Source organism: Meriones unguiculatus, chromosome X (assembly GCF_030254825.1).
Source record: "Meriones unguiculatus strain TT.TT164.6M chromosome X, Bangor_MerUng_6.1, whole genome shotgun sequence".
NCBI lineage: Eukaryota > Metazoa > Chordata > Mammalia > Rodentia > Muridae > Meriones > Meriones unguiculatus.
Genome location: NC_083369.1, coordinates 40798948 through 40823648, shown reverse-complemented (window position 1 = coordinate 40823648; position 24701 = coordinate 40798948). Strand labels below are relative to the sequence as shown.

General features: G+C 38.3%; 1 protein-coding gene across 2 annotated transcripts in view; it reads left to right on the top strand.

Moving 5' to 3' along the window:
• The window catches only part of F8 (coagulation factor VIII), a 146299-nt gene that overhangs the window by 82031 nt on the left and 39567 nt on the right, over positions 1-24701 (top strand). For both annotated transcript variants that reach the window (XM_060375196.1, XM_060375197.1), the window contains 2 exons: positions 1084-1169; positions 8898-9053. In XM_060375196.1, the coding sequence (XP_060231179.1) occupies positions 1084-1169; positions 8898-9053 (242 nt within the window). The remainder of the gene's footprint in view (positions 1-1083; positions 1170-8897; positions 9054-24701) is intronic.

Here is a 24701-nt window from a genome sequence, read left to right as displayed (position 1 = left end):
GGGGAAGGATTCAGTTTTTCTTAAGCAACTAGCCACTGGGAATTTGCCCATGCTTCAATGAGTATATGGGCAACACAAATTGGATTTGTTTTTGCTTTCTTCTTTTTCTTAGGAAGAAAGTCACAGTGGTGGTGGTGGAGAGGACTTGGGAGAACTGGGAAGTGAGTGTGATCAGGGTGCATTATGTAAAGTTCCCTAAAAATATTACGTTGGGAAAAATTTATTATACTTATTGTGTATGTGTTTGTGTGTGTGTGGATGCATGTCTGTGCATGTCAGTATGCATATATAGAAGTCAGAAGACAACCTGTAGGAGTCTTTTCTCTTCTGCTATGTAGATAAAACTCAAGCCATCAACCTTAGTGTCAAGCACCTTTGCCCACTGAGGCATCTCACTGGCCCATCATTTCCATTTTATATGAGTAAGAAAAGAAGAAAGAAATGTTTCATGACATGTGAAAATTATAAAATTCAAGTTGAAATGTTCATAATAAGGCCATATACTCACACCCATTCCTTTATATAGCATCTATGATTACAGTGGCAGTTATGTAGTTACAACAAAGACCATATAATCTGCACTCTTAAAGTATTTACTATCTTTGACATAAAAAGTTTGTCAACCTCTACTTTAAAGGAGAAAATTCCCCTTGGAAAAGAGTATTATTTATTTTATTAGTTTCTGGATAGAAAGACCATGCCTTTTATTTATTTTTACTATTTGTAATTTGCTAGCTTTTCTACAATAAAATACATTATATGATAAAGAAACATTATAGTACCACTTGTAGACTGCATTTATAGCTCAGTGTTAGACCATTTGCCTAACATATGCAAAGCCACAGGTTCATTCCCTAGTACTGCCTCCCCCCAAAAGAAAATAGAACATGGGATACACAGCATCAAAAAGCAAATCCTTTAGACAGTAATCAGTAGTGTCATACTATAATTTTTTTTTTTGCTTTTCTTTATTTCTTTTGAAACTAGGATTAATCTTTCTTCAAATAATATTTTGTTTCTAAGTTTTTAAGATAAATCCAGCTGAATATGTAATATAATCTCTCTCTTCTTTCTTGGACAAAGGACAGTGGGCCCCAAACCTGGCAAGACTTCATCGTTCTGGATCAATCAATGCCTGGAGTACCAAAGATCCCATTTCTTGGATCAAGGTCAGAAAACTATGAGAAATATATCAGTATTTGGCAAGTTCAAAACATTATACATGCCCTTTCATTCTGCAGTCTTTCCCATAAAACATCCATTAACATATAAGGAAACTGTACAATACAATTACTTATTAATGTGTTCAAAATATTCATAATTTAATGACTTGGTAATAGAAATGAATATGTAGATGGGTCCAATTTTTTTACTTGAAATATAACATCAGAATGATTTCTATAAATTTTAATTTACTACCTTTCAAAACCATGTATTCTATGATGAGATATCTCCAATTGAGTAGGTTCCCCTGAGTCCTCAAATGCTCTTCATTCTTATACAAAATAGGTAGCTGACTCCTTCATCTTAAAAACAATAAATTGTAGCTTCTTTTGTATAATTAAATCTGTCCTTTTTTCAGGAATTTTATATCCTTTGGGTATTAGGAAGTACTTACTTGATTCATAGCCAAACTTTGGGCAGAGTGCAGGGAATCTTATGAAAGAAAGGGGAGATAGAAAGACCTCGAGGGGTCAGGAGCTCCACAAGGAAAGCAACAGAACCAAAATATCTGGGCCCAGGGGTCTTTTCTGAGACTGATACTCCAACCAAGGACCATGCATGGAGATAACTTAGAACCCCTGCACGGAAGTAGCCCATGGCAGCTCAGTGTCCAAGAGGGTTCCCCAATAATAGGCACAGGGACTGTCTCTGACATGAATTCAGTGACTGGCTCTTTGATCATTTCCACCTGAGGGGAGAGCATCCTTACCAGGCCACAGAGGAAGACAAAGAAGGCAGTTCTGATGAGACCTGATAGACTAGGATCAGATGGAAGGGGAGGAGAACCTCCCCTATCAGTGGACTGGGGGAGGGGTATGAGAAGAGAAGAGAGGTAGGTGGGATTGGGAGGAGATTGGGGGAGGGGGCTACAGCTGTGATACAAAGTGAATAAACTGTAATTAATAAAAATAAGAAAATTAAAATAAAATAAAGTACCTACTTAATGTAGTCCAATACAGTAAGCTAGGATGGAGTAATACTTGAGGCAGGTTAGCTCAACATTTTAAAATGTATATGGTTTTTCAGATTGTCTCACTTTGCTTTTTCTCTAGAGAAGCCTTGATCAATGGAAATATGATATGTACCACAAATGCAAGTCACATGCGTTACTTTGCATTTCCTTGTAGCCATATTAAAAATTAACATAAAATTTATCTTTTTATTTTAATGTCTCTCTTTGTATATGTGTGGTGTGTATTTATGTGTGTACATGCATGTGTGTACCTATGCATAGCACACGTGGAGGCCAGGGGTGAATGTCAGTTGTATTAGTCTGTTACTTTTTATATTATTTTTAACAATATTTTTATTATTTCTTTGAGAGTTTCATATAATGTGTTTTGAACATATTCACTTCTCCTCCCCCAATTACTTCCATAGCCATCTTCTCCACATTCCATATCTTTCTACCCAACAACCCTTCCTGCCTCTAACTATTTCTTCTTTTTTCTTTTCATTTCAAGTCCAGTTTGTATTGCTCATCTGTTCTTGTGAGTGGGACCTTCCCTCTGTGTGTTCAACTTACCAGGTGTTACTCCACTGAAAAAAGTAGACATTCCTTCTCCCAAGCAGCTATTAAATGCCAAAAGCTTATCAGTTAGTAGTGAGATTTCACACCCATTTTCTCTGCTCCCTCTATGTTGGGATTTTTTCTGGCTGAGCTTGTGCAAGCTTTGTGTATGTTGTCACATTGCTTTAAGTTCACATTTGTAACTGTCCTGTTATGTCTGGAAAACACTGTTTCTTTGTTGTTATTGACGATCTCTGGCTCTTAAAAACTTTCCACCCCATCTTCTACAAAATTCCCTGAGATGCAGGAGGTGTTTGATAGATTATATCTCACTTTAGGCTAAGCACTCTATAAGATCTTATTCTTTGCATGTTGACCAGTTGCAGAAGGTCTCTGTGCCATCTACTGCAAGCAGAAACTTCTCTGATGAGTTTGAGAAATGCTCTGAGCTATGGGTATAGCAATAAGTTATTAGGAGTCATTTTAATACTATGTCCATTTAGCAAAATAATAATACTAGGTCTTTCCCTAGGGCCTATGATTTATCAAACCACAGGTTCTTTGACCTTTTACTAGTGTCAGTTATGGAACCCATGGAGCACATCTTAGATCCAAGCAGAAAGTAGTTGGTCATTTTAATAACATCTATGCCATTATTACACCGATGGGCATATCTGTCTTGCCAGATCAGTCATTATTGTAGCTTACAGAGTTCATAGTTGGGTATAATTTTGATTACTTTTATACCCTGGCACTGTGCATAGAAAATTATAGCAATGTGAAAGCTATAAAATAGAACAGAACTCAGTTTTGTGGGCAAGCTGCTGAGAGTTTGACTATGCTCCAATGAGTACGTAGATAATACAAAGTCAACTTGTTTTTTGTTGTTGTTTTCCTTCTTTCTTTCTTCTTTTCTCTCTTTGTTCTTATTTTAATTTACTTCTTTTTTGGGGAGAAGGACAGTTCACAAGGAGGGTTAGACTTGGATGGGCTAGGAAGGGATTGTGATAGGGATTCATGATGTGAAACTCCCAGAAAATTAATAAAAATGTTATATGGAAAAAAGAAAGCTAGCATGGATAAAACTTCCTGGTTGTACCAGCTTGATTTGTCCATATTCTGTGACTCAAGTGTGTGGTGTCTTCAGCAATTGGGTCTTACTGTCAAGTTTTAGAAGGTAAACAATAGCATTGGCAAAAGTCTAAAATGTTTGGGGATCTATATAACTTCACTGACTAAGAACTCTTAAGTAGGTAACCCATTCCCAGCACTGAGCTTTTTATTTGTTAGTTGCAATATACAGTAGGGGCATTGTTGCCCCATTATAGAGTAACTCCATTTTAACACAAATTATCTTTGTCTAGTGTGTGTGTGTGTGTGTGTATGTGTGTATCTTCTACAGTAGTAGGTAAGTGTCTTAGTCAGTGTTCTATTGCTCTGAAGAGACACCATGGAAACTCTTTCTTTTTTAATTTATATATATTTTTCATTATTTATTTATTTATTTATTAGTTTATTCACTTTGTATCCCAGCTCCAGCCTCCCAGTCTCCCCTCCCACCCTTTTCTCTCCCTATGCCCCTCCCCTAGTCTACTGATAGGGGAGGTCCTCCTGCCTTCTATCTGACCCTAGCCTATCAGGTCTCTTCAGAGCTGGATGCATCATCTTCTTCTCTGGCCTGGCAAGACTGCACACCCCCCCAGGGGGAGGTAATCAAAGCACATGGCAACTCTTAAAGAGGAAAACATTTAATTGGAACTTGTTTACAATTTCCAAGGTTTATTCCACTGTCATCTTTGCAGGAAGCATGGCAGCATATAGACAGATACAGTGCTGGAGAAAGTAGCTGAGAGTTCTATATCTGGATCCACAGGCAGCAGGAAGAGAAAGACACTGGGCCTGGTTTGTGCTTTTGAAACCTCAGCCCAACTGCAATGATACACTTACTGCAACAAGGCCACACCTACTCCATCAATGCCACACATCCAAATCCCTCTCAAGTAGTACCACTCCCTGATGACCAGGCATTCAAATATATGAGCCCAAGGAGCCATTCTTATTCAAACCACCACAGTAGTTTTCCATATCACTTTTACAAAAGGCCTTTAATGTCATTTACTCTCTTCTTCTGGTCCTTCCCACCCCAAGCCAAATTTAAGCCTTCCTTTTACACAATTCTCTTTTAACCCTTTTACTAGTATATTCAATCTTCCCTCCATGAAAGCCACCTTCCATGGCCACTAAGTAACTTCCAAACTTCTATGGCTATTCTAAATGAAATACGTATTTCTGAAGATTCAAAAATAACATTCACAAATAAGAGAAAACAAGTAACATTTGTCGTTCTGTCTGGTCTAGGTTACCTCTAGTAGAATGACTGTTTCCAACTACATTCATTTGTTTCAGTATGCCATAATTTCATTTTTGTAATAGCTAAATAATATTTAATTGTATAAATGTGTCACATTTTTATTATCCATTTATCAGCTGATGGATATCTAGGCCATTTCCATTCCTTGGCTATTGTGAGTAGCAGCAATCATATCTACAGTATAAAATGGAGTTTTTAAAAATATATGCCCTAGAGTGATATAACTGGATCATGTGATAGTTCTAGTAGTTCTATCTCTAGCTTTTTGAGGAGCCTCCACATTGATTTCTATAGTGGCTACCTTAGTTTCTATGCATGGGTTTTATATGTGTGCTGAGGAACCAAAATCAGATCCTCATGCCTGCACAGCAAACACATTCCTCAGTGATCCCTGTACTCAACTCATGAAATTCATCTTTTTTTTTCTTTTATTCCTTTTTTTCCTTTTTGTTTGTTTTGTTTTTGTTTTGTTTGTTTTTCAAGACAGAGTTTTCTCAGTGCAGCCTTGCCTGTCCTGGACTTGCTTTGTAGACCAGGCTGACCTCAAACTCACAGAGATGCTTCTGCCTCTGCCTTCCTGAGTGCTGAGATTACAGGTGTATGCCACCACACACAGCTCATGAAATTCATCTTAATATGTTTTATTTAACTAACCATATCAAAAACTAATATTTTTTAGCCATAATCAATTGGACCCATGAGTCCTTCATAGGCAGACAAGTGAGATCTTTTGGGGGGAGGATCTTTTACCACGACATATGTCAGCTGAGGACAGCTTGGAAGTGCCAACTGAGCATCTCTGCCCAACACAAGGCATAGTCCATTTTATAGTCACAAATAGGAAATAGTGAACTCTGAATGACATATTCTTTCAAGTTTCCATTTACCAGATCTGGCCTATTGCTTCAGCTTTCCAATTTTCTTTGTCCCAAAATATTTCCTATTCTTCTCAGTTTCTCATCAATTACTGAATAGATATGTGAACTTTTTTTTAATCCTCTAGCAAAGTCATGATGAAAATATTAAGAAAGACTTCTTTAATATGTGCTCAATACAAACCAAGTTGGTAAATCCTTCCCACCAGAATCTTATGAGCTAGAGACTACTATGAACATCATTTCAATTAAGAACACCAAAACACAGAGATGTTACAGAGCATTCCATGTCACATCCACAAAAACAGCTGAGCTGCTGAGTTTTTGCACCCTAAAAAAAAAAAAAAAAAAAGCAGCTGAGTTCTTGTGCCCTAATGTGAACAGTTATACTATATGATATGCACAGTATCGACTTTAGCTTGATAGTCCTTTCTCTATGGTTAATGTGGTCATTAGACCAGTTACAGTTCTCCTTAATTGTATTATCATTCAGTCTTTCTTAAGATGCAGTATTTTATATCTTAGATATCTTATCTTAGATATCTTAAGGGAATTAATGTTATCTGTTCCACTTAGAACAGATAAGCAAAGTGGGAGTTGAGGGAGATGTTAACAAAGAAGGGCTTTCAGATAGACATTATTTATGCTGACAAGATGTAAAATGTGTAAAACAGTCTGGCCCATAGATATGCAAGCATGAAAAGCACCAGGCCAACAGTACGGAACCATCAGCAGCAGGTAACTGGCAGCCCCCTTGGAGCTAAGCAGCTGTCATGTTTGCAGTGTTTGTTAGCTGAAAACTAACTTAGTATACTGTGAAGCTTACTACCACCTTGTTTACTTTCTAGTAGAGACATATCTGTTACAGTCACACTAAAATACCTGACTCCATACATAGATGAAGTTGTTTACTTTTTACTTATTAAATTGTTAAAAATATTACAGGTACCAGTTATAACTTAAAAAGAGACACAGAAATAGGAAGTAGGGGCTGGAGAGATGGCTCAGAGGTTAAGAACACTGTCTGTTCTTCCAAAGGTCCTGAGTTCAATTCCCAGCAACGATATGGTGGCTCATAACCATCTATAATAAAATCTGGTGCCTTCTTCTGGTGTTCAGGTACACGTGCAGGCAGAATGCTGTATAAATAATAAATAAATAAATATTTTTTGTAAAAGGAAATAGATAAACCAAGCATCCATCAGTCATAGAATGTAGGTAGGCTGGTAAGAATTAATTAGACTCACTAGAGAATACATTCACATGTGGTAAACAAACAAAAGCCTCTCGTACTCTACATGAAGTAATACAAACCAATTTAGGAAAAATGATGATTCTTGAATGTGGCGTTTTTATTTCGTTATACCATAGTACCTAGAGGAAAAATAGAGTGCCTTCAATCAGAAATACTAATCCAGGAGAAGGCAGTGATGTATCTATTATTTAAAGATAGGGCCACTATGTCCTGCTGTTCTACTTCATTGTTCTCCTACATTATACTTAAAACAATGCTTTACAAAGAGTAAATACCAGAAATAGTATTCTAATGAATGAATATATGAATGTTACTTACAATCAATTCAAGGAGATAGTCATTAAACAAAAAGTCATGTGATCATAGCAATTTAGTCATGTCATTTGTCTTAGTTTTCTATTGCTGTGAAGAGACAATCCTTATAAAGAAGAGCATTTAATGGAGGCTTGCTTACAGTTTCAGAGGTATGGTGCATTGTGATCATGGTGACATGCAGGCAGACATGGTAGTGGAGATGTAGCTGAGAGTTCTACATCTGGATCCACAGGCAGTAGGCAGAGAGAGACATTGGGACCAGGTTGAGCTTTGTAAACCCTAAAGCCCCACCCCCACAGTGACACACACCACCTCCAACAAGGCCATACCTCCTAATAGTGCCACTCACTGATGACTAAACATTCAATTATATGAGTCTGTTGGGCATCTATGAGAATGTTAACTCTGATTTGCTCACTAAGCCATTAACCTAGCTATATCTCTTGCCATATGTGGCTCATTGTTCTATTGGTCATTCAGTTCTCATTCTTTAGGAACTTATCATTTCCTACCACTCTGCCATTATTAACTAATTCATTTCAAAGCATTTTCTAAACATCAGCATTATATATATACTACTATGTTCAATCCCATACTAAAGGGAATATATATTTATTGCTTGGTATGTATTAGTTGCTGGAGTCATAAAATTACATGTATTACATTTTTAATCCATTGAGATAAACATTATCTTCTCTTCACATATGAACAGAAATATAAAGAGCTTATGCAACTCAAGCATGTTCACTGCCTTAGGGAGCTCAGTATAATAAGAAGAAGACAATCAAAGCAAGATTTATAATATAGTGTAATAATTTGCTAGAATGAAGTTATTATATATAATATAAAGTAGAAGCACAGAAAAAGCAGCATTAAATTTGTCCAAGTCAGGGAAGACCAAGCAACAAAAATATTTTTAGAATTAACATTTGAAAGAGTTGTGTTATTCCTGATAGTGTTATAGAGATGGGGCTAGTCTAGGAAAGGGAAGAAATTAGTTTAAACTGATGCAGAAGTATGGGTAAAGCCACTCTGGTTCATATGTACAGCCCCATGGATGCATATGAGAAGGAAATAACTCAATGATTTGAAAGTGATCTGGTTTGCCAGGAAGTGGATAGATAATTTAATAAATAGTTTTCCTAGTCATTCCTACCATATGGTTCATGGTTTTACATACATACATGTTCACATTTCAACATTAGTCACTGCTTTCCCTGAACACACAAGGTAATTGTTGCAATAGAGTCTTCATAAATGGATAATTAATAACAATAAATAGTATTATCAGGGTGTAATATGTACTTTTGAAAATAGATTAAAATAAGTCTTTGTTTTAATTGGTAGGTAGATCTGTTGACACCTATGATTATTCATGGCATCAAGACTCAGGGTGCTCGTCAGAAAATTTCCAGCCTTTACATCTCTCAATTTATCATCATGTATAGCCTTGATGGGAAGAAGTGGCTGAGTTATCGAGGACATTCCACTGGAACCTTAATGGTATGTAATTAGTTCTTTCATACACGCGCATGGCAATTTTAAGAGCTTTTGACAGATGGTACAACCTAAAAGCTCCAAAAATAAATTTTCTTCCTACGGGTTAATATCAATGTTTATGGACATACAAATGAGAAAGTAGAAGCTTTAATACTTTCATAGATGATGGAAATACAGGCATGTTGTATTATGAGAATGTGGATTTTATTAGGAATCCACACATGAAAGACTTTAGTTTGCCAGCCAAAACCACGGATGGAGATTAAGATCTGTCTTTTTTACGTGGAAGAATGGGAATTTATTCTTTAGAGGTAAGTTCAAGGAAATTAAATGACATAAATCCTAAATATTCTTGGCTATATACCTGATTAGCTACACCAGAAATGTATCCCATTTTTTTTCTTTTTATGTCCCTCCCATTTTGTCCATTTTCACTTACGTGGCTATTATATCAATGCAAAGCCCAATTTCCTCACAGTCAGACTATAGTATTTTCCATATGCTGAGGATATAGGTAGATATGACAAAGGAGCTAGGGAGAAGAGTTACAGAGTGTAGCTCTTGACATGCTACAAAAATACCACAGTGGTAACTATTAGATGGATGATACACATGATGATAACAGAACCTGGTAAAGAGAAAACAGTAATTGCTCTAGTGCGATGTGATTCAGACACACATAGATACACACATAAGGGAACTTCATATAAAAATTATTCTGTTTCTATATTGTTTGTAATTATAATTGAATTTTATCAAATATTTTATCAGCACTTAACCCCCTATCTTCTCATACAAAATATTTTGAACATGTGTTTTCCCTCCAACTCTTTCTAGATCCTCCCCACCTCACTACCTACCAAACTTTATATTCCCCCCTCTCTTTCTTTCCCTCTCTCTCTCTTTGAAAAAGAAACACAAAAACATAAAAATGAAAATCAAAACAAAACTGGGTGGTGCTTGTACATGCCTTTAATCTCCGGACTCAGGGGACAGAGACAAGTGGACCTCTGTGAGTTCTAGGCCAGCCTGGTGTACAGAGCAAGTTCCAGGACAGCTAGGGCTACACAGAGAAACCCTCAAACAGACCAAAACAAAAAAAGAAGAAGAAGGAGGAGGAGGAGGAGGAGGAGGAGGAGGAGGAAAAGGAAAGAAAAGAAAATCAAAACAAACAAAACCAAGTTATCCTGCATATGGGCCCTGCTGTGGAGTGTGGTTGATATATCCAGTGACATGTCATAGGAGAAAATTGACTTTCCATTTGCTAGCAGGTACCAATTACAAATAGCTTATGCTGGGTGCAGTGACACATGCCTATAGACTATAATCCCAGAACTCTGGTAGGAAGAGACAGATCTCTATGAGTTTGTGGCCAGCCTGGTCTATGAAGTGAGTCTAGGACAGCCAAGGCTACACAGAGAAACCCTGTCTTGAAAAAGAACAACAAAAAAATTACAAATAGCTTCTTGTTTAGAGGTGGAACCTTGTTTCAACTTCTTTCCCTCAGTGATGGGACCTCATCTGGTTTGAACTTGTGAAAGTCTTATACGTTCTGCAACAATAGTCTCTTTGTGTGCATATGCTCATCAGTTCTTTTGTGTCTGGAAGATACTGTTTCCTTGGAGTCATCCATCAGTTGGCTGGCAATCTTTCCACTTCCTCTTCTACACAGATTCCTGAGTCTTGGTGGTTGGGATGATATTGATAAATATAGCCCGTTTAGGACTGAGTTCTCAAAAGTCGCTTACTCTCAGCACATTGTGTAGTTGTAGATCTCCACGTTAGTTCCCATCTACTGCACGAAGAAGCTTCTCTGATAAGGCTTAGGTAAAGCATTGATCATAAAGCAGTATGTCATTAGAAGTCATTCGGTTGCTATGTACCTTTAGCAGAATAGTAATATTAGGTTTTCTCCTAGGCCCATGACCTAGCTAGTGTCAGGTTCTTGGCCACTTTAGCAGTGTCAGGTATAGTTACATTTCATTGAGGGGACCTTAAATCTAAGTTTAAATGCTGTAACATGTGTGCCCCTATTTTACCAATATATCTTGCAGGCAAGACTCAGTTGCAGGTCACAGAGTTGGTGGCTGGGTGATACTCATGATTACCTTCCTCTTTCAGTAGCATGCAGAGTATGTTCCAACCCCATGAACACTAGCTAGTAGGAAGGAAGCTTCTATTTGGGCACAGGCTCAACTTCTCCATGTTCAGTGATATAAGTAAGTGTTGTTTTCAGCAACAAGACATTACCATCGGGCTGTGCAGAGCAACCAATAACCTTGGCAATAGCCTATAATGCTTAGTGGAAAGTGTCTGTAGGATCCCTGTAGTGAATGACCCAATAACTTCTGGTATTGGAAGTTTTACTTGGTGGCATAGGGTGTCTAGTTTCTCTTTTGTGTCCCCTATTATATAGTGACTCCATTTAGATTCCTTTCATATTTGTATATATTTTAAGAGGTTGTTCCCATACAGTTTTTCAAAATGTAGTATTAGTTACCCCCTTCATATTTCTGCATTTATTCTTCTTTCTCATCCCTCCCCCTATTTAATCCTCATATTCTAGTTTCCCCTTCATGACACTATATTCAATTTTCCTTTTTAGTGAGATTTTCCTTCCTTCCCCCTGCTTCTTTACTATGTACCAAACCTCTGTGGTTATTTAGATTGTGGAATATATATTGAAAGTTTAAAAGCTAACCTCTGCATAGGAAAGAAAACATACAATATTTGTATTTTTGTGTCTGTGTTGCTTCACTTAGGGTGAGTTTTCTAGCTTCACCCATTTACATGCAAATTTGATACTTTCACTTTTCTTAACAGCTTAATAATATTCCATTGTGTAAATGTACCACATTTTCCTTCATCAGTTGATGTACATCTAGGCTGTTTCCAATTTCTGGCTATTATAAAAATGGTAGCAATGAACATGGATGTGCAAGTATATTTGCAGTAAAATGTAGCATTCTTTTGGTATAGTTCCAAGAGTAATATAGCTGAATGTTGAGGTAGATTGATTTTCAAATTTTTGAGGGAGCACTAAGCTGATTTCTGTATTGCCTGTACCAGTTTGCACTCCCACCAGTAATTAGTGTTTCCCTTTCCCCACATCTCACTAGCATGTGCTGGCATTTGCTTTATTGATCTTGGTCATTTATTCATATAGTTTAAAACTAACCCTCTATCAAATGTATAATTGGTAAAAAAGAAAAAAAAATCTTTCCCAATATTGTTGGCTGCTTTGTAAGCTGCTGCTTTGCTTGAATGGTGGTATCCTTTGCTGTTCAGAAGCTTTCCACTTGATGAGGGCCCATATATTAATTGTTGGTCTTTTTTTTTTCTATCAGAGAAATCCATGATTTATTTTCATACAATTCATAAAAAACAACTTCATAACATTTGTAAGTTAAGTAATTTAAAATGGGTTATTTTGGTATGCTGCCATTCTGTGCATAAAACAAAGCTCTGTTGTGAAATGGCTCATAGACCCTGAAACATAACTACTTGTTCCAGTTAAAAGCAAAATCAATCAAATAAACAACATGTGTCATCGATGAGGGTACTTAACAATGATACACTTAGAGGGATTTGATTGATGGAAACATTCTAGATCTGATGAAATTGTCCTAAATGCCTTCCCTTTTAACCCCAAATTATCATATCTTCACATTCATACATTGTCGAGGAATCCATGTTTGTAATTTTACTCAGGAAAAATTATAAAATCCAACATTGTTCCAAATTCAATATCTGTGAAACATAGGGACATCACAACACAGGAGACATTTTAGCTCATCGGTATAATATAACTGTCATAGTTCTAAAATACCCAAGGGTTGATCATTTTCCTACTAAAAAAATAATAAAGCAATAAGTACAATAAAATCATGAAACCAGTGCCCAGAAATATAGAGCAGTTTACATGGAAAGCGTAAAAATTAAGAAATTTAAATGTCATTTATTCTCTCTTATGTTTTAGAAACTAAAATATTAAACACGTAGAGTCTGACAATGGAATGGTTATTAACAGAGCGTGGGGTGAAAAGGGAAAAATGTTGCTGAGAGAGTAGAAATTTTTGTTCAGGAGGAAGTTATGACCATTTCAGGTGATGAATATGTCTTTTAGCCTTACCCATTCATCCCATATTTTATATAGTAAAAGTCATCATCATATAGACAAAATGATTCAAGGGAACAATTTTCACCATTCTTATTTTTAAAATTTTAAATAAGCATTGTCTGATTATTACTGTATATTTATGGATAAAGCAATATGGATATACTGTTGCTTCCAGCTCTAAAACTGGGTAGGAGAAAGATGTTAGACAATGACGCTGAAAAAAGTTTTTCATTTGGGAAGTAAATTTCTGCAATAGGAAATCCTGTACACATGCATTTGTTTGTTTGTTCGGTATACTAGAAAGAACGTACACTAAGGAAAGAAAAAACCAGAAAGACTTAGATAAGCAATAATGCACGCTGGATGGAATCTGGTCCAGTGGGCTGCGGGAGTAGCCACACGGTACCATGAAGTTTGCAGGAGGAAGGAGAGCTTACCCTGTAAGAGCCTGTGAGGCAAAGAAGTTTTTTTTTTTTCTTCTAATTTCACTTTACTTTCTTATTTTTTTATTTTATTTTTTTATTATTTTTTTACACTTTATTCATTTTGTATCCCCCCATAAGCTCCTCCCTCCTCCCCTCCCGACCCCACCCTCCTTCCCCCTTCTTCATGCATGCCCCTCCCCAAGTCCCCTGATAGGGGAGGTCCTCCTCTCCTTCCATCTGATCTTAGTCTATCAGATCACATCCGGAATGGCTGCATTGTCATCTTCTGTGGCCTGGTAAGACTGCTCTCCCCTCAGGGGGAGGCATGGGGATAACCTAGAACCCCTACGAAGATGTAATCCATGGCAGTTTAGTGTCTAAGTGGGTTACATAGTAATTCTTGGTCTTAATGCCTGTGCTGGTGGTTAATGTCTTGTTCAAAGAACCCTTTACTGTGCCAATGAGTTCAAGCTTATTCTTCACATTTTCTTCTATTATATCCAGGGTATCTGACCTTTATGTTGAGGTTACTGATATATTTGGAGTTGTGTGCAGGGTGCTAGCTATGAATCCCTCTCACTTCTGCCTCTACAGGTGGATGTGTGACAGATAGACCTATAACTTGAATGACACAACTTACTTATGAGATAAAACCAAAAGAGTAGATTTGGACACACACATCCTTATTTGCTGCTTTTGTCATCTTCAGCTTATGTGACATTCTACAAAAAAAAAAAAAATTGTTTTCAAAAGTGTGTGTGAAGAAAGAATAAAATCTAGTCACATTCTAAGGAACGAGCTATGCATTCCAACAGCAAGCCCACTTCTCTAAGCTTGAGCTTCAGAAAGGAAAACAAACGTGCTGTGCTACCCCTGTCTTAATTTATTGACACATAGACGTGCAGTGTGTACTCAGTGTCTTCAGATTGTGCATTCCATCTAGTTCCTTCACGGAGGCATCAAGGTTTGTCAGCTCATCGTGGTATAAAAGGGGAATGTGCAACGAGGACAAATTATGCAGGCTTTCTATATAAAAGATCGCATTGTTGTTTAGATACAGCAATGTCAGATAATAGTTTCTACTTTTAAAAGGCTACCACACGTAGCATGTCATGATGGAGCCATAAATATTTTGATTTTTTAAATCTAGAAAGATCAACAACCTCTGTCAGTTCCCTGGAGACTGCTTGACAGAGCATTTTCCAACACCTTCTTGTAACTGGAGCAAGGAAAGACAGTATGGACAAGGAAGACTTCTGGTCTCTGGGCATCAGGACAATTATGGCAGTGAGGGGCACCAGCAGTCCACTGAGCTTGGCCAAGGTCACATTGTTCCCTTTCCACCTTCAAGTCAATTAAAGGCCAATGCAAATCTCTACCAGACTTTCAAAAAAGAGCTAACACCAACACTTCTCAAACTGTTCCACAAAATAGAAACTGAAGGAACATTACCAAACTCATTCTATGAGGCCAGTCACCCTTATACCTAAACCACACAAAGACCTGAAAAAGAAAGAGAATTTCAGTCCAATTTCCCTTATGAACATTGATGCAAAAATACTCAATAAAATACTCACAAACTGAATTCAAGAACACATGAAAAATATCATCAACCATAATCAAGTAGGTAGGCTTTATCCCAGTCATGCAAGGGTTCAGTACATGGAAATCCATCAATGTAATCCACCATATAAACAAGATAAAAGAAAAAACCTACATGATCATCTCATTGGATGCTGAAAAAGCCTTTGACAAAATCCAACACCCCTTCATGTTAAAAACACTTGGAGAAATCAAGGATACAAGGGACATATATAAACATAATAAAGACAATATACAGCAAGCCTATAGCCAACATCAAATTAAATGGAGAGGAACTTAAATCAATCCCACTGAAATCAGGGACAAGACAAGGCTGCCCTCTCTCACCATACCTCTTCAATATAGTACTTGAAGTCCTAGCCAGAGCAATAAAACAACTAAGAGAGATCAAGGGAATACAAATTGGAAATGAAGAAGTCAAAGTATTGCTATTTGCAGATGTTCTGAGAATGTATGTAAGTGAACCCAAAAATTCCACCAGAGAATGTGACACAGCCGTATCTAATGGGAACAGCAAAAGTCATAAAGCCAGCACAGCTGCTTGACAAAGATCCAGCAAAGTTGAGCCCAGAGATGCAATCATTGTGGTGTAATCTCCTACTCTTTTAGCCTTGATCTCTACATGTCACATGCTTAGGGGTCTTTTATTGTTTATACAACTTGGGGATATTGGACTGATGAAATTTTTCTTATGAATCATTTAAGACTTCTCCCAGGAGCACTGCTTCTAAGCTTGCCCAGAAATGTCCTAACCATACTACCTCTTCCACTTTTAGGGAGCTTTCCTCATCTGGCCCTACTTAAAGGTCTTCCTTATGCCCTGGAGGTTGTGACTCAAATAATTATGCCAGAGACCTCCTTATGAGGCTCTGACTCAAAAATACTCTTGGCATATCTGCTCCTGCATTTACTCAGGTACAAGATAATCAAAACAAAGTAAACTTAAAAAGGTAAACAATATTCAGTGGGCTAGAGAATTTGGAAGCAGATCAGTTTAAAAGCCTCTTCCTTATACTGATGGAAAAAAAATGGTGCTGATAAATGATAAAAGAATAAAGTATTAAGACCTCTCTTTCTTAGAAAAAGTGAAATCATACAGGGCCACTATGGTATTGTATGACCAAGGAGCAAAAAAATACCAAGATTAGACATATAAATAAATTTTACAGATATATAAAACACAAACATTATATTACGGCAGAAAACAAATAATAATTGCAGTAGCTTTGTCCTGAAGATTTTTCTTGGGTCTAATGACAGCGCTTTGATTATTAAAAGTTGATAATACACTGCTTTGGACATGACAATCTGCCTAGACTGGCTTGGAGTTTTTCTTTCTGTCTAGTGCCCTTGAAACCATAAGAACTACCAGCCTGAGAATAGGCTATCATGCTTTGGCAAAATATGTCATTTAAATTGCAAGATTGTTAAAAGTTGACTTGTGGGGTTGATGAGGAAAAATAGTTGTAAAAGATGATTTTGTTTTGGCATGGCTTGTCAATGATGACTAAATTATGACCAAGCAGAATCTGAAACACATGTCTGTGGACAAAAATGATTTGACCTTTGTTTTTTTAGTAACATGCATCTGTCCCTGCCTACTGAGTTCTGTATATATAAAGAAACACCCAGGCTGCCAGTCAGTCAGGATGTAAAACTCCTCCCAACCTCCATGCCTGAATCATTCCTCCCTCACCACTGTCGAATCTACCCTTCTTCAGGCCCTGACCTCACCCAGGGTTGAATCCCAGAAAGAACTCTTACAACTAATAAACACCTTCAACAAAGTGGCTGGATAAAAGTTTAATTTAAAAAATCAGTGGTCCTCCTATATACAAAGAACAAATTGGCTGAGAAAGAAATTTGGGAAACTACACCCTTCACAGTAGCCACAAATAATACAAAGTATCTTGGTATAACTTTAACCAAGCAAATAAAAGACCTGTATGACAAGATGATATCAGAAGATGGAAAGATGTCCCATGCTCATGGATTGGTAAGATTAACAAAGTAAAAATGGCCATGTTACCAAAAGCAATCTACAATATTCATCAAAATTCCAACACAATTCTTTACAGACATTGAAAGAATAATTCTAAACTTTACATGGAGAAACAAACAAACAAATAAAGAACAGAATAGCTAAAACAATCCTATGTGATAAAAGATCTTCTGGAGGGATCTCCATCCCTGACTTCAAGCTATACTACAGAGCAATAGTAATAAAAACAGAATGGTACTGGCATAGAATTAGACTGGTTGATCAATGGAATCAAATTGAAGACTCACAAATAAACCCACACACCTACGGACACCTGATTTTTTTTGATGAAGTAGCCAAAATCATACAATGAAAAAAAGAAAGCATCTTCAACAAATGCTGATGTCTAACTGGATGTCTACATGTAGGAAATGCAAATAGATCCGTATCTATCACCCTGCGCAAAACTCAAGTCCAAATGGATCAAAGACCTCACCATAAAACCAGATACGCTAAGTCTACTAGAAGAGAAAGTGGAGAAGAGCCTTGAACTCACTGGCACAAGAGACAACTTACTGAACAGAACAACAAAAGCTCAGGCTCTAAAATCTACAATTAAAAAATGGGATCTTTTGAAACTTAAAAGCTTCTGTAAGGCAAAGGACACTCAATAGAACAAAATGGCAGCCTATAAGATGGGGAAAAGATCTTCACTAACCGTACATCCGACAGAGGGCTAATATTCAAAATATAAAAAGAACTCAAGAAAATAAACACCAGCAAACCAAATAATCCAACTTAAAAAAATGGGATCAGAACTAAACAGAAAATTCTCAAGAAATGAATCTCAAATGGCTGAAAAGTACTTTAAAGAAATGCTCAACTTCCTTAGTCATCAGGGAAGTGCAAGTCAAAATGACTCTGAGATTCCATTTTACACCAGTAAGAATAGCTAAGATGAAAAAAACACAAGTGACAACACATGCTGGCAAAGATGTGGAGAAAGAGGAGCACTTCTCCATTGCTGGTGGGAGTGCAAACTTATATAACCACTTTGGAAATCAATTTGGTACTTTCTTAGAAAATTAGAAAACTGTACCTCAAGACCCAGCTATACCTATCCTGGGTATATACCCAAAAGGCACTCCACCATACAAGAACACCTGCTAAACTATTTCCTCCTCCTCCTCCTCCTCCTCCTCCTCCTCCTCCTCCTCCTCCTCCTCCTCCTCCTCCTCCTCCTCCTCTTCTTCCTTCTTCTTCTTCTTCTTCTTCTTCTTCTTCTTCTTCTTCTTCTTCTTCTTCTTCTTCTTCTTCTTCTTCTTCTTCTGTTCCAACAAGCTTCAGCAAGCTCCAATAACTTTATTTTTCTGCCATAGTGTATATAACCCAGAAAATTCTTTCAAGCAGTACAAAAGTCACAATGTGGTTACATTCTATTTTGCTTTCTTATTTTTTTAACATTAGTTATAGTTTATTAACTCTGTATCTCTGCTGTATCCCCCTCCCTCATTCCTTCCTAATCCCACCCTCCCTCCCTCATCTCCTTCTTGCCCCTTTCCAAGTCCACTGATAGGGGAGTTCCTCCTCCCCTTCCATCTGACCCTAGTTTATCAGGTATCTTCAGGGCTGGCTGCAAAGTCCTCCTCTGTGGCCTAGCAGGGTTGCTCCTCCCTCGGGGGTGGGGGTGGGGTCAAAGAGCCCACCATTGAGTTCATGTCAGAAATAGTCCCTGTTCCCCTTACTAGGGTACCCACTTGGATACTGAGCTACTATGGGCTACATCTGAGCAGAGGTTCTAGGTTATATAGCAGCTCTATTCATAATAGCCAAAATCTGGAAACAACCTAGATGTCCCTCAACTGAAGAATGGATAAAGAAATTGTGGTACTTTTACACAATGGAATACTACCCAGGTAGTAAAAACAAGGAAATCATGAAATTTGCAGGCAAATGGCTGGAACTAGAAAAGATCATACTGAGTGAGGTATCGCAGACCCAGAAAGACAAACATGGTGTGTGCTAGTATTTATTTTAAAATGATGCCACAAACACAACAGCTATTACATGAAAGAGATTTATTGGATGGGGGTGGAGGGAGAGAGAGAGGGAAGGAGAGATAGATATGATGGGGGCTCCAGGAAAGAAAGCAAGGCAGAGAGAGCGAGAGGAGACTAAGATAGAGACATAGTGGTAGGTTGGTCCTTTTTTAGCTGGTGCATGCACAGCTGAACTGTGTCTGCCACGCACCTGGTGGGAGAAACATGATGACATCATAGGTTGGTAGGCCAGGCTGCCTATATACTAACATTCTTCCCCTTTTCTATAATTAAAAGAAAGAGGACGCTGAGCTGCTTCTCATGTAAGGCAAGTTAAAGTATATAAATGTAGGTTCATTGGAAGCAGCTCTTGGTCACCATACAACAGAGAGAGAGAGAGAGAGAGAGAGAGAGGAAAAAGTAAGAGCTCTGAACTGTCTGAATTACATGGTGAGGAGAGGAAACCCCTGCCCTGGAAAGTTCAGGGTAGAGGGTGGGGGTTGCTAGCTATGCCCAGCAGCAGATAGGGACTGAGGAATGCTGGGAAAACCTGGAGCTACTTGTCCTGGGCTTGAAGCACACCATTCCAGTCTTATAAGTGGATAACGGGCAAAGAAATCAATCATCTTTAGCTACTTTCTGCTGATACTGGGGTGGCTATAGGGAGGTCAAAAGGCTGAAATGTTGACCAATTCCAGGAAGAGCAGGCTTTTTTGATGTTGTCCAGGATCTGGGAGAACATCTGTGGTTGGGAGGGAAAGTGCAGGTCCAGCCTGATGCAGTCTGTGGATAGCAGCTTTGGTGCTGTCTTGGATTCACCTGGCAGGATACTGGAAATATATATAGGCAGAAGACAAAGTTAAGTAGGTTAAGGAGAAAATTCCTTTAGGGATACATTTGAAACTTTTGGGAGTGGGAACAGAGACAGAAGGTTTGGGATTGAAGAAGATACTTGAACATGGGAACATCCATTTACCCAGCTGCTGACAGTAATTAAAAATGTTTTGCTTTGGATCTGCCATCTAAGGAATATTGAGGCAAAGTTTGGTTGCAGAGGCATGTAAGTTTTGAGGTCCTTAAAGTGACCTAGTACCTAGTACTAGGTATAGAAATCTGAAATTCTACAGAAGACATCCCAGAGGAGAATCTGAAGGAACAGATGAATAGACTATTCCCATTGGGAGGGTAGGAGTCAGTAACCTGTCAAGGATTCCCTAGAGCAAGGTTTGACTCAGTAGATTCGTATGGTACAGTCTGTTCCAACAGCTCATCAGCATTGGCCAGAGACCAAGGGCACAGTTGCCCGTAGCAGACAGGATTACCTAGCATTAAGATTTCATAGACAAAGAAGAGGGCTAGGGTGTCAAAACTGTGCTGGAAGAGGGAAAATCTCACCCAAAGGGGAAAAGGTTCTAGATGAAGGTTTTGGATGCAGATTGGTGAGAACAATAGGAAGCATTTGTGCCTACCAGAAGTGAAGACTCATGAGTCAGCTGTGTTGGGTACAGAAATGTAGTGATCCAGTAGCCAGGAAAGAGGAGTCCAAAAACTGGGGAAAGAGGGAGGAATCCCACCCCCTGAGAAAAACAATAGGTGCAGTACTTACCTGGAGCCCAACTGACCTGAGAGGTAGATTCGAGTGGTTTTTCTGCAGTTTACAAGAAGCCCTTTTAATTTTAAAAAGGAGATAAAACTTTAGACATGTTAGCATCACCATTGTAATCTGCACTGAAAAGGCAGTAGACATACTTTGTGTTAATAGCATAAACACTCTTTGAGCTCTGGAAAGGCAGAAGCCTTCTGTGAAGTAGAAGGGACAAAAGCTCACTTGATCTTAACTTTCAGTATGATTACACACTATGGAATGGATACCTAATCAATTTTTAAGTTTCTTCTTAAAAGACAAATCAAAAGAAATGTAAAATCTTGAGCTTGGAACCATGATAGTGGATTGTATAGTTGAATGTTTTTATTAGAGTTAAATTAATAAATTAGTGCTCTAGTGAGAAATGTCAGGGCTCTGGACAGTTAATATAACAGTAGCATAGCAAGAGGAAGAAATATGCAGCATTTTTTATCCATTAATGATACCTTAAATCACCTTAGACTTTTTAACCTTTATAACTTGCATCTAATGACCTTGGAACACCTTATGAGACCCTCATTCATTTATAATTTACATTAACCAACCTTAAAACACTTTCTTAGATCCCTATAACTTAAAGTTCTGTATCCTTAGGCCTTGTATCTGATTATTTACTATGAGACATGGGTGAAACAGTTGTGAACATTCTTTAGCTAAAGGGACGGTAAAAGGTTACATCTGAGGCATGTCTTTATTTTTCTTTTTGGTCTGTTAACAAACTAGACTGTATATCTGACAGTAGCAGCTCTAGGGATGAGGCTTAGGGCCTGGTCCTCTGCATATGAAGAGGACTGAGAAGGCACCTGAGGCCTCCCAAGACAGAAATTGGCAATATGACTGTGGGACATGAGTGTGAGGTTAAAACAGACCTTTTGCATTAACTTTTGCATTAACCTTTGGTGTTAACTGGGCTTGGTGAGGCCATGCACACAATAGATATTATATGGAAGAGATTTATTGGATGGAGGTGGAGAGAGAGAGAGAGAGAAGAAAGGAAAGAGAAACATGATGGGGTCCCCCAGGAAAGAAAGCAAGGCAAAGAGAGTAAGAGAGGATAGTAAGAGAGAGACAAAGTGGTGGGATAGTCCTTTTATAGCTTATGTGGGCACAGCTGAACTGTGTCTGCCACACACATGACACGTGACACATGATGACATTAGTGGTTACTAGGCAACCCAGAAGCAGGCTGCCTATATGCTAACAGTTTGTACTCATTTATTTTTTTTTTCTTTCCTGAAGGACATACAGAATTAGCAAACTGCTGTGAGAGAAAGATCTATTTTTATTTTCTCTTTGGTCTCTAGACAAAGCCATTTCTTCACATATCTCTTGACAGCATTTTTTTCCTATTGAGTTTTTTATTATTGTTGTTGTTGTTATTTATTACAATTTATTCTGTTTGTATCCCAGCTGTAGCCCCCTCCCTTGTCTCCTTCCAGTCCCCCTTGTACTCGCTTATAAGCAGAGTTTAGCTATATATTACAAGATAAGCATACTACAATGCACAGACCCAAAGAAGATAACAAGGAGGACCCAAAGGAGGATGATTAAGTCTCAGACAGAGGGGAAATAGAATAGACAGAGGAAGTTCTCAAAGAGAGGGAATAGAATAGGAGAGGAGTGCTGAGGAAAATGAGGGTGGGGATTTCTATGTAGGGAGAGTGGGACAGGGCCCAGGAGGACAGAGGGCTTGCAGAGAGAAGAAAAACTGTGGCCTAAGCATCTCTGAGACAGACTGGAGACCTATGACAGGGTAGGCTCCTGGAAGGATACGGGGGTGACTTTAGCTGCAACCCCTACTAGTTCTGGTATGAAGACCAAAGAGGCCACACTCTAACCAGACAGAACTCCTAGTAGAGGGAGGGCAACACCAATGCACCAGTGCTCCCACAAAAACGTCAACCCCAAATTTACCCTGCCTATAATATGTGCAGGGATAAAGATAGAGGATAAATTAAGAGAATGTCCAACCAATGCCTGATCCAACCTGTGACCCACCCCATGGGAGAGAGCCAACCCCTGACACTATTAAGGATATTCTGCATATCCTAGCATAGCTGTCCTCTGAGAGTTTTCACCAAGCAGCAGATTGAAACAGATGGTGAGACTCACAGCCAAACATTGAGTAAAGTATAGGGAGTCTTGTGGAAAAGTGGGAAGGAGGATAGAAGGACCTGGGGATGACAGGAGCGTCACAAGAAAACCAACAAAGCCAACTAACCATGGCCCAGAGGGGCTTGTGGAGACTGAAGCACCAACCAAGGACCACTCATGGACTGGACCTAGGCCCCCTACATAGATATAACAGAAGAGCAGCTCAGGGTTCGTGTGGGTGTCCTAGTAAGGGGAGCTGGGATTGACTCTGATACTTGCTTTTTGATCACTCCTCCCCTGGTGGGGCTGTCTCACCAGGCCTCAGGGAAAGCTGAGCTCAGTTCTGATGTGATTTGATGAACTGGGGTGGGTGGGTAAGGGGTGAGCTTCTCTTTTCTGAGGAACAGGGGAACAGGCTAGAAGAGTGAGACTGGGAGGAGAGAAAAGAGGAGGCTAAAATTAGAATGTAAAGTGAACAAATAAATACATAATTTTTTTAAAAAAGAATATAGAGAAACACTACACAATGTAAAGGAAAGTCACCCCAACAGGCCCTGATTTTTTTTTGGGGGGGGGTTGGTAGACTACTTTTAATGACTGCTTTTATTTCACTAGGGTTTATACGTCTGTTTAAATTGCTTATTCAGACAAGCAATTTGTCTTGATTTGTCTTTGGAAGGTGGTATGTATTGAGAGAAAATGAGTCATTTCTTTAAAATTTTCCAGTTTGATGGCATACAGGTTTTTGTTTGTTTTGGCATTTTTTAAAGTGTGTCTTTATGATTCTCTAGATTTTCTTGGTGCCTATTATTCCTTCACTCTTTCATCTCTAATTTTGTTGATTTGAATATTCTCTCACCACCTTTTAGTTAATTTGCATAATTTTTGTCTATCTTACTGATTTTCTCAAAGAACTGAGTCTTTGTTTCATTGGTTCTTTGAATTGTTTTGTTGTTGTTTATTTTTTATTAATTTCAGCCCTGCATATTATTTTTTGCCATGTACTCCTTTTGGGTGTGTTTGCTTCTTCTTTTTGTTCTAGAGCTTTTAAGTGTTCTGTTAAGTTGCTAGTATAAAATCTCTTCAATTTGTTTTTGTTTTTGTTTTTGTTTTTGTTTTTCGAGACAGGGTTTCTCCATGTAGCCTTAGCTGTCCTGGACTCACTTTGTAGACCAGGATGGCCTCAAACTTACAGAGATCTACCTGCCTTTGCCTACGTGAGTGCTGGGATTACAGACATGTGCTACCGCACCTGGCCTCTTCAATTTTTTATGTTGCACTTAGCACTATGAATCTGCCTCTTATCATTTCTTATTGTGTGCCATAAGTTTGGTTATGTTGTATATTCATTTTCATTCAATTTTAGAAGTCTTTAATTTTTTTCATAATTTCTCTCTTCACCCAATTTTTTAAATTTAATTTTTATATTAATTACAGTTTATTTGCTTTATATCCCAGCTATAGCCCCCCCTTCATTCCCTCCCAATCCCACTTTCCCTCCCTCATCTCCTCCCTGCCTCTCTCTAAGTCCACTGATAGGAGAGGTCCTCCTCCCCTTCCATCTGACCCTAGCTTATCAGGTCTCATCAGGACTGTCTGCAGTGTCCTCCTCTGTGTACTGGCAAGGCTACTCCTCCCTTGGGGTGAGGGGTGGGGGTAAAGAGGCAGCCACTGAGTTCATGTCAGAGACAGTCCCTGTTCCCATCACTGGGGAACCCAGTTTCTTCAAGCATTTTTTTTTCTTT